Source organism: Hyaena hyaena, unplaced genomic scaffold, assembly GCF_003009895.1.
Source record: "Hyaena hyaena isolate Hyena2069 unplaced genomic scaffold, ASM300989v1 scaffold_127, whole genome shotgun sequence".
In the NCBI taxonomy this organism is placed as follows: Eukaryota; Metazoa; Chordata; class Mammalia; order Carnivora; family Hyaenidae; genus Hyaena; species Hyaena hyaena.
The window spans coordinates 415,590-431,307 of NW_024080758.1; the positions used below are offsets into that span (position 1 = coordinate 415,590).

The following is a 15,718-nucleotide window of genomic DNA, read 5'->3' on the forward strand; positions in this document are numbered from 1 at the left end:
ACGAAGTAGTTTGTGTTTGCTTTTACGGTTAAGCAGTGTTGTTTGCCTTGAGTCCCATAGTTACCTGAACTAACTCCCTGAGTTTGATTTAGCATCTTTGTGACCCAAACAGACAGAACCTCGTGGGTGGCTCTATTCCACCCTTGCTCAGTTCCCATACTTTGCTCTTTAATCCAGGAAATTCCTTATTCACATTTTTTTACACATTCCTATTGTGGTGCAAGGGGTTGAATGTGATTTATCGGACCAAGAAAAAAGAAATGCTAATTATTTTAATCAGAACAGCTTCTATTTAGTGGTCTCGGCTATTAACATACATCAAGTCATTTAAAACTGAACAATTTAATGAATACCCTTCTTTTGCACAAGGGGAAATCAAGATGTAAGGAGATTAAGTTCGTCCAAAATCCACACAGCTGGTTAGTGGCTGAGCCAGATATTAAATGCAGCCAGGACTGACTGCCTTAAAAGCCTTTTTTTTTTCTTTATCACTCATGTCACAATTGTTATTACTGAAACCTTGCTTAGTTAATTCAGATTTTCTTAGTATGGTATTCTATGAGTGAGTCTTTATAGTTCTATAAAGTGATGTTCTTACTTTTAGAGAGTTCTGTCATCTTAGACGTCATATATGCCATCTTGAAACCTCAGCGCTGTTACTTTAAAGTAGAAGTTATGTGATTGTCTACAGGGTTATTGTGAGGAGCAAATGATATAATCCATATAAAGCAGTGATTTTCAGCCTTCTAATTTTTTACTGCCACACATAGATAAGAAATAGGACATATACACGTAAAAGTTTCATTGAATACTCTACTAAATGTAACACATTCCATTTATCCTTCTGGGTTTCTTACCACTCTAGGGCATGCCCAGTGGTTTTAAAAAGTTACTTAAAGTGTTTAGAACAATGAATCATTTAAAAATTCAGTGCCTACTATGTGTAAGGCATACTAGGTGATGGGAATACAATAAACGGAGCCTCTGGATTAGTGGGGGGGAGGGACACAAACAGAATAATGACATTACTATGGCAGAGAATAAGGGTAAAGATCAGTGCTTGGCACATAAGCACTGGTTATATGTCAACTACTATTTGTAATTGCTACTTGTAGCAAAGTGAAGATTTTTTCGAAGAGACTAGAAAGATTATCTTCTAGTGACTCTAGATTTTGTAAGGGTAATTATGTATTGTTTCCATCTGTCAATGTGTTACAAACTGTCAACATTCTATAGGCAAACTGCAGGAGTGAAAAACTGGGTCTTGATGAATGCTTTCATCAGCCTACTGGTATTTCAAGAGCTGTGAGACACAGAAATAACCACTTTTAACTTCCCACTTGAAAGCAAGAAAAGTATTGTGCACAGTGATAATGAGTGATTTTTTTTTGAGGTTGGTAAAAACAATTTGTTTTCTGTTACAACTTTCTGCTAATGCTGCTCTTATTTTGAACCCTTATGTAAGCATTGGGGGCTTAATTTTAGGAATTTTAATGCAGTAAAGTCGTTAATTTCAAACTAATACTGCTTTCAGTAATTATATAGAGTGGAGAGTTTTCATTCAAAGATGATATATTTAAAAATAAATTATAAATGTGTGATAGTAAAGAACATTTCGAATCAAAAACAAATGTAAAGCAGAGGAAAAAGTTAAAGGTTTTTTTTCAGTGATGGTTTTAACTACAAATCAGGAAATGGATCCTGAAAGTTTTCCTGGGTTTTCATGACTTCTTTTTTTTTTTTTTTTTTACAAATAGTTTATTGTCAAATTAGTTTCCACATAACACTCAGTGCTCATCCCCAAAGTGCCCTCCTCCATGCCCATCCCCCCTCCCCCCCACATCCATCAGTCCTCAGTTTTTGTCAGCATTCAAGAGTCTCTCATGGTTTGCCTCTCTCCCTTTCCCCCACCATTTCCGCCCTTCTTCTCCCCCTTGTTCCTCCGTCAAGTTCCTCCTAATCCTCCTATACGTGCAAACATATGATATTTGTCCTTCTCTGCCTGACTTATTTCGCTCAGCATAACACCCTCAAGGTCCATCCATGTTGCTACACATGGCCAGATTTCATTGTTTCTCATTGCCATGTAGTATTCCATGGTATAGATAAACCACATCTTCTTGATCCATTCATCTGTTGATGGACACTTAGGCTCTTTCCATGTTTTAGCTATTGTGGAGAGTGCTGCTATGAACATTGGGGTACATGTGCTCCTATGCCTCAGCATTTCTGTATCCCTTGGGTAAATTCCTAGCAGTGCTATTGCTGGGTCATAAGGGAGTTCTATTGTTAGTTTCCTGAGGAACCTCCACACTGTTTTCCAGAGGGGCTGTACCAGTTTACATTCCCACCAACAGTGTAGGAGGGTGCCCGTTTCTCCACATCCTCGCCAGCATCTAGAGTTCTCTGATTTGCTCATTTTAGCCACTCTGACTGGCGTGAGGTGGTATCTCAGTGTGGTTTTGATTTGTATTTCCCTGATGAGGAGGGATGCTGAGCATCGTTTCATGTGTCTGTTGGCCATCTGGATGTCCTCTTTGGAGAAGTGTCTGTTCATGTCTTCTGCCCATTTCTTCACTGGGTTGTTTGTTTTTCGGGCGTGTAGTTTGGTGAGTTCCTTATAGATTCTGGATATTAACCCTTTATCTGATATGTCATTTGCAACTATCTTTTCCCATTCCGTTGGTTGCCTATTAATTTTCTGGGTTGTTTCCTTGGCTGTGCAGAAGCTTTTAATCTTGATGAGGTCCCAACAGTTTATTTTTGCTCTTGATTCCCTTGCTTTTGGGGATGTGTCAAGTAAGAAGTTGCTGCGGTGGAGGTCAAGGAGGTTGTTTCCTGCTTTCTCCTCTAGGGTGTTGATAGTTTCCTGTCTCACGTTCAGGTCCTTTATCCATTTTGAGTTGATTTTTGTGCATGGTGTGAGAAAATGATCTAGTTTCATTCTTCTGCATGTTGCTGTCCAGTTCTCCCAACACCATCTGTTAAAAAGGCTGTCTTTTTTCCATTGGATATTCTTTCCTGCTTTGTCAAAGATCAGTTGGCTGTATACTTTTGGGTCCACTTCTGAGTTCTCAATTCTGTTCCATTGGTCTATGTGTCTGTTTTTGTGCCAATACCATACTGTCTTGAGGATGACAGCTTTGTAGTAGAGGCTGAAGTCTGGGATGGTGATACCTCCCGTTTTGGTTTTATTTTTCAGTATTACTTTGGCTATTCGGGGTCTTTTGTGGTTCCATACAAATTTTTGGATAGTTTGTTCTAGTTTTGAGAAGTATGCTGGTGCAATTTTGATTGGAATTGCATTGAATGTGTAGAGTGCTTTAGGTAGTAATGACATCTTAACTATATTTATTCTTCCTATCCATGAGCATGGAATGTTTTTCCATTTCTTTGTGTCTTCTTCAATTTCCTTCATAAGTTTTCTATAGTTTTCATCATACAGATCTCTTGTATCCTTGGTTAGGTTTATTCCGAGGTATTTTATGGTTTTTTGTGCAATTGTGAATGGGATCAGTTTCTTGATTTCTCTTTCTGTTGCTTCATTATTGGTGTATAAAAATGCAACCGATTTCTGTACGTTGATTTTGTACCCTGCAACTTGGCTGAATTCTTGGATCAGTTCTAGTAGGCTTCTGGTGGAGTCTGTCGGGTTTTCTATGTAGAGTATCATGTCATCTGCGAAGAGTGAAAGTTTGACTTCCTCTTTGCCAATTCTGATGCCTTTGATTTCCTTTTGTTGTCTGATGGCTGATGCTAGGACTTCCAGCACTATGTTAAACAACAGTGGTGAGAGTGGACATCCCTGTCGTGTTCCTGATCTCAGGGGGAAAGCTCTCAGTTTTTCCCCGTTGAGGATGATGTTAGCTGAAGGCTTCTCATAGATGGCTTTGATGATGTTTAAGTAGGTTCCTTCTATCCCAACTTTCTCGAGAGTCTTTATTAAGAAGGGATGCTGTATTTTGTCAAATGCTTTTTCTGCATCTATTGACAGGATCATATGGTTTTTATCTTTTCTTTTATTGATATGATGGATCACATTGATTGATTTGCGAATGTTGAACCAGCCCTGTAACCCAGGAATGAATCCCACTTGATCTTGGTGGATGATTCTTTTGATATGCTGCTGGATTCGATTTGCAAGGATCTTGTTGAGAATTTTTGCATCCGTATTCATCAAGGATATTGGCCTATAGTTCTCTTTTTTTGTTGGATCTCTGTCTGGCTTGGGAATCAGAGTGATGCTGGCTTCATAAAATGAGTCCGGGAGTTTTCCTTCGACTTCTATTTTTTGGAATAGCTTGAGAAGAATTGGGATTAATTCTGTTTTAAATGTCTGGTAGAATTCCCCAGGGAAACCATCAGGTCCAGGGCTCTTATTTGTTGGGAGATTTTTGATCACTGATTCGATTTCTTCACTCGTTATGGGTCTGTTCAGGTTTTCTATTTCTTCCCGTGTGAATTTTGGTAGTGAGTGTGTGTTTAGGAATTTGTCCATTTCTTCTAAGTTGTCCAATTTGTTGGCATATAATTTTTCATAGTATTCCCTGATAATTGCTTGTATTTCTGAGGGGTTGGTTGTAATAAGTCCATTTTCATTCATAATTTTGTCTATTTGGGTGCTCTCTCTTTTCTTTTTGATAAGCCTGGCTAGAGGTTTGTCAATTTTGTTTACTTTTTCAAAAAACCAACTCTTGGTTTCATTGATCTGTTCAATTGTTTCTTTGGTCTCTATGTTGTTTATTTCTGCTCTAATTTTTACTATTTCTCTTCTTCTACTGGGTTTAGGGCGTTCTTGTTGCTCTGCCTCTAGCTCCTTTAGGTGAGCTGTTAGATTTTGGACTTGTGCTTTTTCTAATCTCTTGAAATAGGCCTGGAGAGCAATGTACTTTCCTCTTAGGACTGCCTTGGCCGCATCCCATAGATTTTGAATTGTTGTGTTTTCATTTTCATTTGTTTCCATATATTTTTTAATTTCCTCTCTAATTGCCTGATTGGCCCATTCATTCTTTAGAAGGGTGTTCTTTAACCTCCATGTTTTTGGCGGTTTTCCAGACTTCTTCCTGTAATTGATTTCAAGTTTCAAAGCATTGTGATCGGACAGTGTGCATGGTATGATCTCTATTCTTTTATATTTATTGAGGGCTGCTTTATGTTCATGACTTCTTTTATTACTTATTTAGTAGCATTTGACTTGTATGTTTATTTGGTTTATGTAACCGCTTTTGGGGGCACTTGGGTATCTCGGTCAAGTATCTAGGTTTTGATTTTGGCTCAGGTCTTGATTTCACAGCCCTGTGTTGGGCTCCACACTAACAGCACAGAGCCTGCTTGGGATTCTCTCTTTCCTTCTCTTTCTGCCCTCCTCCCCTGCAAAGAAATAAACTTAAAAAAAAAAAAAAAAAGCTCATGAAAGGAAACAACCGATCCTGAGTTAAAACATGTGTAGAAGTTCTTTGCTTCACACACGTAAAAATTCATGCTTCTGAATAAACAAAGTATGGTGGCATTGTTTTACATGTGGAACTTCATTATTTTCAGTGTTTGTGCCTAATAACTTGAGAACTGTGTTACTATACAATCAGATAAAAGGTAATTTTAAGTTCTTCTGTTTTATTTTATTTTGGTTTTCTTGGTTTGTTTGATTTTGTTTGTCCACCATTACGTCCCAAAATGTTTTGCCTTGTTTGTGCTTAAAGAAAGGCTCTTAGCATTCTTAGCCCTTCCTCACATGTTATTCCTCTGGTTCCTAAACAACTGTATGTGTAATCATTACTAATATCCATTCAGTTATATTCAGCCAGGAAGTAGCCATAAAAAACACAACATGCTTTCATAATTTCCCATGATAGTCCCTCATTTTCATAGCTTTCCCTCAGTTCTTCGCTTTAAATGTAATTTTAGTTACTATTATAGTATATTAAGTATAAATGAAGTTCTCATTTGAAAGGCAGAGTCAAACCTGCCTTCTTTCTTTTGAAGCTTGAGTGGGATTCTCACCTGTCCTTGACCTGTGATCTTGGAGCAGCCATGGAAGGAGGGAGCCCATTTGCAGACTCCATACTCCCCTCATCCTTTCCCTTAGGCTTCCCAGATGTGACCACTCTTTATCCTCTCTAAAGGGATCTCCGCCTTTGGCTTGTCTGTCTGTGCCCCCACTGTGAGAAGTTGGGGAGATTTAGTGACTGTCCTTCAAAGTAAGCATTCTGACAAAAACTAGAAGGCCTCACTGCCTGGCAGATCTGTAATATTATTGCTTCCCAGGAGGTGATCTGAGAGTTTCTAGAGTGGGGAAAAGTGGACATATGCCATGTACCCTGGGAATGACTGAGCTTACTGTAGAGTGGAAGTGACTTGGGAGGTCACCTGGCAGTACGGGTAGGTGTTCATCCCCTTTATAGTGGATATAGGTGGCTAGCATTCAAGACCCACAGAAGGACTGAGAATTGCTTCGGGAACTGGGGAGAGTAGCCTATAGCCCTCCTCTCATTTAAATCCACCAAATCATTGTACAAGGCCACAGGGTGAAAAATAACTAGCATATAGCCAAGAAAGGGTCAGAAAACCCAATTTAACAGGGAATCCAGGCTGTACTCTGACTGTAGGGCTATGGCAATAGGAGACCCGAACTTGCTAGAAAAGCAATGTCCATCCTTCATAACAGAATCATGTGTAGTCTATTGCTGCAGTGTTAGCCGTGGGTACACTTGTATCAACAGCGCTGTGTACATGACTCACCTCTTCACCTAGGTCCTGACCGCCTTTGGTGAGGTGAGCATAAAGAAATATGGAGCAAACTTGAACTGTGACAAGAACACATCATTTTCCAGATGCATTTTACATACTGGTTCCTCATTTTCTTTCAACCTGTTGGCATTCTGGGCTCTAGATTGAATCTCTGTAAGAGTATGGTGGAGTCAGAGAGGAGAATGTGGAGCCAGGAGCCCGGTCACTGAAATCTTACTGTGGTTTTGCCGATAAGCATCGCTGTCACCTGAGGCAAGTCGGTAAACTTGTTTCCTTGTCTGTAAAGTGAAACATTTGGAAGAGGTCCAGAGTCACTGCCTTTAGGACCCAAGCAGGTGACAGAATGTGTGATGGCATCAGTGGAAGACAGTAGGGAATGGCGAGGCTTATGGCCAAATTGGGCCACTGATGCTTTTTCTAAAAACATTCGAATTTCTTTCCGTTTCTTCTTCCTTCCTCCCGCACTGTGCTGGCCAAGCGAAACACACCTGAAAGTCTGGTTCCTCCTCCAGGCACTTCTCTCAGACCCCTGGGTTTCTAACGACTCTTCCAACCACACTTATTGGACCCATGTGCATGATAAAAGGTTATGTATCTCTCTTATAAAAATGAGAGGTGGGCACCTGGGTGGCTCAGTTGGTTGAGCGTCCAACTTCGGCTCAGGTCATGATCTTCCAGTTCGTAGATTCGAGGCCCCCATCGGGCTCTGTGCTGACAGCTCAGAGCCTGGAGCCTGCTTCGGGTTCTGGGTCTCCCTCTCCCTCTGCCCCTCCCTTGCTCATACTCTGTCTCTGTTTCTCAATAATAAATAAGTGTTTTTTAAAAAACTGAGAGGTAGGAGTGGGAGTAGGTCCATAGAATGTGAGAGGTTGAATATGGGAAGAAAATACATTATTTGAGGGGGGAGGTGATTCTTTTCCCTGTAAATTGATCTAGTTTGAGAAAACCGAAGATAATGTTGATATTCTATGTTTTACTTATATGTATGATTGGCACTTCTCCCTAGATCCTACAAAATGTTTCTTTTTTTCCTTCCAGGGAAGGGCTCACATCCGTAGAAGGTCTGTGTTAATCTTAACTTGCCAATACTTCGGTCACTGAATTAGCCAGCAGTGATATCATCTGGACCTTGCACAAACTTAAGAAAACATGTGTGGAACTTAAGTAAAGTTCTTCCTTTTCTCAGTTTTACTCATGAAACTTGTATTTCTTCTTTTTGTTTTTGCTTTTCTTAACTGTTTTCTGAATATTTTCATATTCTTTCCTGTGTACACTATATATGTGCTTACTCGCTCGTGCTCTTTCCACAGTTCGTGTTTCCTTATTTGTTTGTTTTACTATCAGCCTCATTAAGACCAAGACAGGCAGCAATGTAAAAAGCCCCTGGAAGCATTTGTTATGAAATGGGAAAATTATTTTGCTTTTTTCCAAATAATTTTGCAGACTGAAACAGCTCTCTTTTCTCAAAATTAGAGGGACAGAATGTTTTGGCTATTACTAAGTAAAGATTGGTAATGCAAATGAAATTTGTAAACATTTGAATTTGTTTTTTTGGCTGACAACATTTAAATTAAATGTATTCATTTTTTGGTTTTATATGCTCAATGGCTTTTCTTAGCACTTTTAACTTTTATGACCATTTATTCTACCAGAATAACAAAAGCCAGTAGAATTCCATTTTTCCTTCCCTACTACTGATGAGATACAATGGGCAAAAGATGAGACTCAGCAGCCAGAAAAGAAAAGCCAGTAAAACCTGTTTTACAAGAGTCATCCCTGGAATTATCTAGAACCAAAGCAGTGCTCAGTGTTATGAAATTATAATGGCATTTTCACACGTTCTTGGGCAGAAAAAGAGATTAAATTATTCTCAAACTATTGAGAAACTGAGAATAATTATATTTTCTCTTGGGAGAAAATCTTTGCAAATTATGGCCTGATCACTTTCCCAGTGTGTGCTAAGGTTTTCTTCCTTTTCACTTAGTGATAGTTCTCTCAAGGTCAAAAAGTAGAGAAAGTAGCTTGAAATGCACTTGTGCACTTGCCAAAGCAACCTTGATGGGGGAGGGGGGTTTTCATCAAAGCCTGCTAAAATATTTACAGGAATGATTGCCCAAGGTAGCTCTGAAAAATGGCTTTGAGGTGTAACTATGGCTTCACGTGTTAAGCCTTGAAACAATATGAAGCTAAATATGAATTTCAAGTTCTTGGAGTAGGTATAACGCTTTCTCCCGACACCCAGATCAGGAGTGCCCCATCGTGGCTGTGATGGTCATGAGCTATGCACTGTCCAGTGCCACTCCTGTGGCTGAATCACTCGCTGTCCTGACCATTTTTCTTTCACTAAGAGGTGACTGTAGTTACAGTGTCATAATGTGGGGAGTCCCTCCTCGGACCTGAGCACTGGCTATCCTGTTTTATTTTTCTAAACCAGTGGTTCTCAACCAGGAGTGATTTTTCCACCCAGGAGACATTTGATAATGGATGGAGACATTTTTGGTTGTCACCGCCGGTGGTGGCTGGGGGTTGATTTCGCCTGGCAACTAGCAGGTAGAGGCCAGGGAAGCCGCTAAGCATGCACAGCACAGCTCCTTACAACAAAGAATTATCAGGTGCAGACCTCAGTAGTGCCAGGGTGAGGAACCGTGAGCTAGAAGTAGCAAGGCCTTGCTCTTAGCCTTTGTTCTTCAAGAATCATTCTTTAAAAAAATTTTTTTTTTTAATGTTTATTTTTGAAAGAGAGAGAGAGACAGACAGAATGAGAGTAGGGAAGGAACAGAGACAGAGGAAGACGCAGAATCTGAAGCAGGCTCCAGGCTCTGCGCTGTCAGAACAGAGCCCAACGCGGGGCTCGAACCCACGAACCGTGAGATGGTGACCTGAGCCGAAGTCGGACACTCAACCAACTGAGCCACCCACGCGCCCCAAGAAATCATCCTTGAGAGTAATTACAATCAAGGATTCAGATTGTATCGGCTGTACAATCTGCCAGTCTGGCTAGGATGGCTTCTTTATCAGTGGAATGTGACGGGGGCGTAAATCCTCCTAGGCGGTGCCCCAAATCATACCTGGCACATCCCTCGTAATGTAGAAATCTGGCCTCCTTGATTTGCCAACATCCACACAACCTTAAAGATCCTCCAGACACTGCTTTCTTAAAGTGTTGACATTCTTGTTCAGATTATCTTTCACTCCTGGCGCCAATCGCTTCAGCACATTTTTCGGCTGTTAGAGGCTTTTCTTTCATGACGGTATTTTCTTTCAGATCTTGTAGTTTCCGCATACTTCTTTTAATCCCTTTCACTATCATAATTGCCATTTCCAGAGCTGGCTTCCCCTGACTTCGGATGATGCTGTTTTTATCTTGGTTGCCCTACCTGTCAGTCCCCAGGTGAACAGTGAGCACAGTTTTCTGAACTAGCTGAGGCCCATTCAAGGGGGGACGGACACGTGCATCTCTTATCTCGCTGTGGTTTCATTTTTCTGCTTGTCTGCCCTGGCCGGAGATTGTTTTGAGGAGTGCAGTGCGACTCGAGTCTCGGCCCACGGAGCTCTCGTCCGTTGCATGGTTTCTGAGAGAGAGCCGGGTGCTACCCAGGGTGCGGTCCCCCCTCCCTGTCTCCCGGGCACTTCTCATTCAGATGGAAAAGGTAGACATTAATAATTCACGGTGGGTCTGTAAGTGATGATCCCTCCTAGCCTGGGACTCCTTCCTTTGTCTTTTGTTCAAAAACACCTTGGGGAAGAGAGGCCTGATGGTGAGCCGGGAGGGCACTGTTTACTGCAATGATGAAGACAGACCGAAACTGACCAACAGTCAACAGCCCATTCACTCCCAGGGCTCCTTGTACGGATTGATGTATGGACAGTGCACCCCCCAGAAATACGATTTGCTTGCCTTTACATTCACGTGATTCCGTAGGCCTCAGAGGTCCTGTTTGTGTTTGTCTTCATACTTAAGTTTATTTTCAACGCGTGGCTGGTGCGTTGAAATCAGGATGGAGCGGAAAGTACTCTGACTGTCCTCTCTGGAGAGAAGAGGAAAGGAATATTCTTTCTGTCTCTTGGTTATAGATGGATAAAGTTGTGCCCGGTAGTAGAGGGACAGGAAGTGCTAACTAGAGAATCCGGGCTAACTGCACCAGTGTGCAGCAGATGCCTGCTTGATTGAGGGAGTGATGTTCCTCATAAGGGCTACGGGGTCTTCAGGTATAGCGGTTCCAGCTGAAGAGCAATAGGGTTTCATCTGTTTTCAATCATCTCAGCATTAGTATTCCTCAGGATTAACTCGGTCTGCTACAGGTGCAATTATCATTGCCACGTATATGTTGAAGAGCATTTCACATGTTTCGAAATGTAGTATTGAAATGACTTTACAAATATCACCTCCTTAGTTTGAGTTTTAGGATGCAGTTCTTGCCAATTCCTTTTCTCCCTCCCCGATCCTAGTAACTGAAGTCAGTGATTGCAAAAAAACAGACAAAAAACAAAACAAAACAAAAAAACCATGTCTTGCAGCACTTTTCTTCAGGAGACTTGTTGGCTTCAGTATCTCCCTATTTCACATAATGACTGTTTTCATAGTGTAATTTTATTTTTTATTTTTTTAAAAAATTTTTAAAATGTTTTTTTATTTATTTCTAGGAGAGAGAGAGAGAGAGACAGCATGAGCAGGGGAGGGTCAGAGAGAGAGGGAGTCACACACTGAAACAGGCTCCAGGCTCTGAGCTGGCAGTCAGCACAGAGCCCGACGTGGGGCTCGAACCCACGAACCGCGAGATCATGATCTGAGCGAAAGTCGGATGCTTAACCGACTAAGCCACCCAGGCACCCCAACATAGTATAATTTTAATACATAGTCTCTGAATGTTATAGATTCCAAAAGATTAAAGAAGAATATTGGGGAAGGGATTGAAAGGGCTTATGAAACTCTGCTGCCATTGTAATCTGATAAAAGAACTCTACGTATAGAATTTCAACTGCAAAAGTTTTCTAGATTTCCTTTCTTTTTCTTAATATAGCTTATTAGCTTTTATTCAAATTATGTATAAATAAATAATTATTCTTTATCTTAGAAGTGAAATCATTTCATAGCTCCACAGAACACACTTTTCTTTGAGGGGGAGGGGAGGGTGCGGAGCGAGAGAGGGAGAGAGAATCTTAAGCAGGTTCCATGGTCAGCACAGAGCCCGACGTGAGGCTTAATCCCATGACCCTGGGATCATGACCTGAGCCAAAATCAAGAGTCAAATGCTTAACTGACTGAGCCACCCACATGTCCCCAACAGAGCATACTTTTAATGTTAGTCAGACCCTCTGTTTCCTTTCTAATGGATGCAGTAGAGATAAGTGCTTTATTCATAGATTTACATGTGTTAACCTAAAGCTCTGTGAACTAAATTTCTTATGTAACATTTTTGGTTTCCTTTTCCATTAACAAATTTCTTTAGAAAATCCTAAATTATGGGAAAACTAGTGCTGCTTCTTAGTTTGCTAAAACTAGGCATGTGTCTTATCTGGGCTTTTCTTAAACTCATGATGAGTAAGAGGAAACCAGGCTTGGTTAGTATTTAGCACCAAAGGCCCATCAGAGAAAGGTCTGTATGGAAATAGGATTGGTATGTGGAGGGAAATGTAGAGATAAATGCAGTGAGTCTCTTGTGTAGTTAATAATAAAATTTCATTGTTGAACCCTGACCCAAAGGACCTATTTTCCTTAGTTTAATTAAGAAATACAGTGAGCTCCCCTAAGGGAAGCACCCATGTTAGATACTTTGTAACCCAGAGCATATTTTCTCTCTCTTAAGTTACAGTTACGTTTTCTGTTCTAAACTTTGAAATTAATGAGCTTGGAGAAAATAAAATCTGTCTTTCAAGGTCCTGTAGAATATGTTTGTAAATATATTTTCATCCATGGCTGGTAATGAAAAGGTAGTTGTCTTGTCGCTCTCTTAGAGTGCCACTCCCATATAGGTGACAAAGATTAGGAGCTTTAATCCTGAGGCCACAAGAAGAAACAGATCTAAGTTGTCAAAGGAGAGCCCAGAAGAGTAAAAACGTCATTGGCCATCATTGTTATGAGTTTCTCCTTCTTCGGGAAGGTACCATCTCTTCCAAGGATCTTTTTTTTTTTTAATGTAGTTAATGTTTTTAAGTTTATTTACTTATTTTTGAGAAAGAGAGAGTATACGTGAGCGAGCATGAGTAGGGGAGGGGCAGAGAGAGGGAGAAAGAGCATTCCAAGTGCGTTCCATTCTCACAAACTGGGAGATCATGACCTGAGCCAAAATCAAGAATCGGATGCTTAACTCACTGAGACAGCAAGGTGCTTCTCTCCTCTGAAGACCTTGAGGATTGTTTAGATGGAATCCATCTGAAATAGATAACAGATGTAGGTGAATTTGTGTGGGAATCCATCCTTTCGTAATACATATTTTCATGTTAGATACCTGTAGATGTTTGGTAAATCAGTGAGTGAATTAGTAAATAACTTTCAGATACAGATGACAAAATTTGAAAACGGTGACGGAAATCTGGGTCCCAGGTCTAACATACAAGGAACATTTTTTGCTACAGCTAAAGTTTTCTTGCTTGGAACCAGTGAGTTGAATCATAAGAGATTAGCAGAAATAACAAGTTTAAATGGAAAAAGTACATGGACCTTAATTAGTGAAATTGCCAATCGATTGCTTAGTTTTCCAGTTGTTCTACTGTAAAAATATCCATAAAGTAGGATAGAATTATTGGTAGTGGCATCACTAGTGTCGTTAATATAGGTATGTTTTTAATGTAAGACTTGGATCCTTTGCTGAAATTCTTTTGGGTATTTCACTGGGTAATTATTTTAGTTATCTATTGCTATGTAGCAAACCACTGTAAGGCCTGGTGGCTGGCAGCAACAACTGGAAGCATTTGAGTATCTCTCAGATCTGTGGGTTGACTGGACACTGCTGGGCATTTCTTCCAGTCTCTTCCATGCCATTGCAGTTCCATGGCCTCTGGGGCTGGAGTCACCTAGAGGCTCCGCTGGGGTCAGTGGAGCCGGGCTTCTCTCCTTCCCTGTATAGTCACAGAGCCTCTCTTTTCTATATGGCCTCTCTGCAATCTCTCAATCAGGGCAGGCAGACTTCCTACTTAGTGACTCATGGGTTCCAAGAGGAAGAAAGCAGAAGCTATCACACATTTCAAAAATGAAGTCTGGTCTGGCATGGTGTAACTTCTGCATTCTGCTGGCAAGAGCAAGTTACCAACTTACTCAGTTTCAGCCTAGAAGGGGGCAAGGCATGAGGCTAGATTTGGGGGGGGGGGTTGCTATTTGCAGAGATGAACTACTACAGTAATATGCCTTCAGCTGCTTTATCTTTAACTATAATGTTAAGTATGTGCTAATAAGTTTAAGCTCCAGTTCTGGGGGTGTTGAGGTTAACTAACCAAGACTGTCTACAAGTATGTAGTCAGCGAGCAGGACAGAAGAAGGACTGCACTGCAGAGGCTGGTGCTGTGAGCACATCACCTATTCCAGTCTTGACCAAAACTTGGCTAGATAGTCAACTGTCTCTGGCTGGGGAGGGACATCTGGATCCCCTGGGCTGGAACTTGGTATGGAGTCCCCCTTGCTGGCTCTGCCCACCCACCCCAGTGTCTCAAGGAGGCGAGGGGGGAGCACTTTCTGGGGCGGGATTAGTGCTTGGAGGGTGTGGAGGAGCTCTCCCATTCTGTCCTCCTTGGCAGTAAAGCTATACTTAGTGAATATCCACCACTGAGATGTCAGGGACCTTAGAGATCATCAGGTCTAACCTCTGACCCATGAACTTCATCCCTCTCGGCCTCTAGCACTGTCCTCAGCAGGCTAGAAACAAAGCTCTGCTTTTTTCCACGAAGAATGACAAGCAATTGCTTCTCCTTTAGAAACTGCCTTTTTGAGTAAGTGTGCATTGTGGCGTCCAGAGCTCACAGGCCCTGATTCTCACCCCCTCTTGCTGCAGAACGTGCTAATAGAAGCATCCACCAACTGAAGTGTGCCCTGAGAGAAGGTGATGGCACCATTGGAGAAGATGCTGTGGGTCCTGCGTTTAGTCCCGGTGTGGAAAATGGGGAAACGGAGGACGCGGGGGCTGCCTGGCATGAACTGCGACACAGCCATGCTGGTGAGTATGAATGGCTAACAGCCCTGGTCTGAATGGCGCATGGAGAGTATTTTAAACTCCATACAGTGAGGACTCCGGTCAATCCTCTGCTCTAGTGCTAGGGTTTTCTTCCGTAGATGCAAATCAGCTACATAATCCTTATGCTTACTATTTTGTTAATGTTTGTTTTTGAGAGAGAGAGACAGAGAAACAGAGTATGAGTGGGGAAGGGGCAGAGAGAGAGAGAGAGAGAGAGAGGAGAGAGAGAGAGAGAGAGAGAGAGAATCCAAAGGAGGTTCCAGGCTCTGAGCCGTCAGCACAGAGCCTGACACAGAGCTTGAATTCACGAACTGTGAGATCATGACCTGAGCCAAAGTCAGTCACTTAACTGATTGAGCCCCCCAGGCGCCCCTTAATCTTTTCCCTTTGACTCCACAATGCCTATAGGATGAAGTCTCAGATCCTGTGTGTGTCTTAGTAATATTTTAAGAGGCTCCATGCTACCCCTCCAGCCTCATTTTTCTGTCCACCTCCCAGCCCCCCAGTTAGATGGGTAGAAGCAGGGGTGGGTGAGGATAAGCCATGATCTGCAGTAAGGCTGATGACTCCATTGTGTTTGCTCTCTAGTTAATCAGCTCAAAGCTTTGTTACGCCAAGCAACTAAGGAAAGTGAGATGTCTCCATCTAGAAGGCAAAAAGTGTCCCCGCCGGTAAGTTATCAACATTTGCAACCTGACAGGAGCATTGTCTCTCTCTCTCTGTGTTTTAACTCTGCAGTGTCGTTTTAGTCTACAGATTCTGAGCAGGACGTTCTAATAGTGTATAGCATTGAAAGGAATTATCTT

The 15,718-nt window shown here is 41.6% G+C and overlaps 1 protein-coding gene across 4 annotated transcripts in view; it reads left to right on the top strand.

Moving 5' to 3' along the window:
- The window catches only part of SDCCAG8 (SHH signaling and ciliogenesis regulator SDCCAG8), a 255,856-nt gene that overhangs the window by 441 nt on the left and 239,697 nt on the right, over nucleotides 1-15,718 (top strand). For all 4 annotated transcript variants that reach the window (XM_039237498.1, XM_039237495.1, XM_039237496.1 and 1 more), the window contains exons 2-3: nucleotides 14,733-14,894; nucleotides 15,501-15,583. In XM_039237498.1, coding sequence (XP_039093429.1) covers nucleotides 14,733-14,894; nucleotides 15,501-15,583 — 245 coding nt within the window. The remainder of the gene's footprint in view (nucleotides 1-14,732; nucleotides 14,895-15,500; nucleotides 15,584-15,718) is intronic.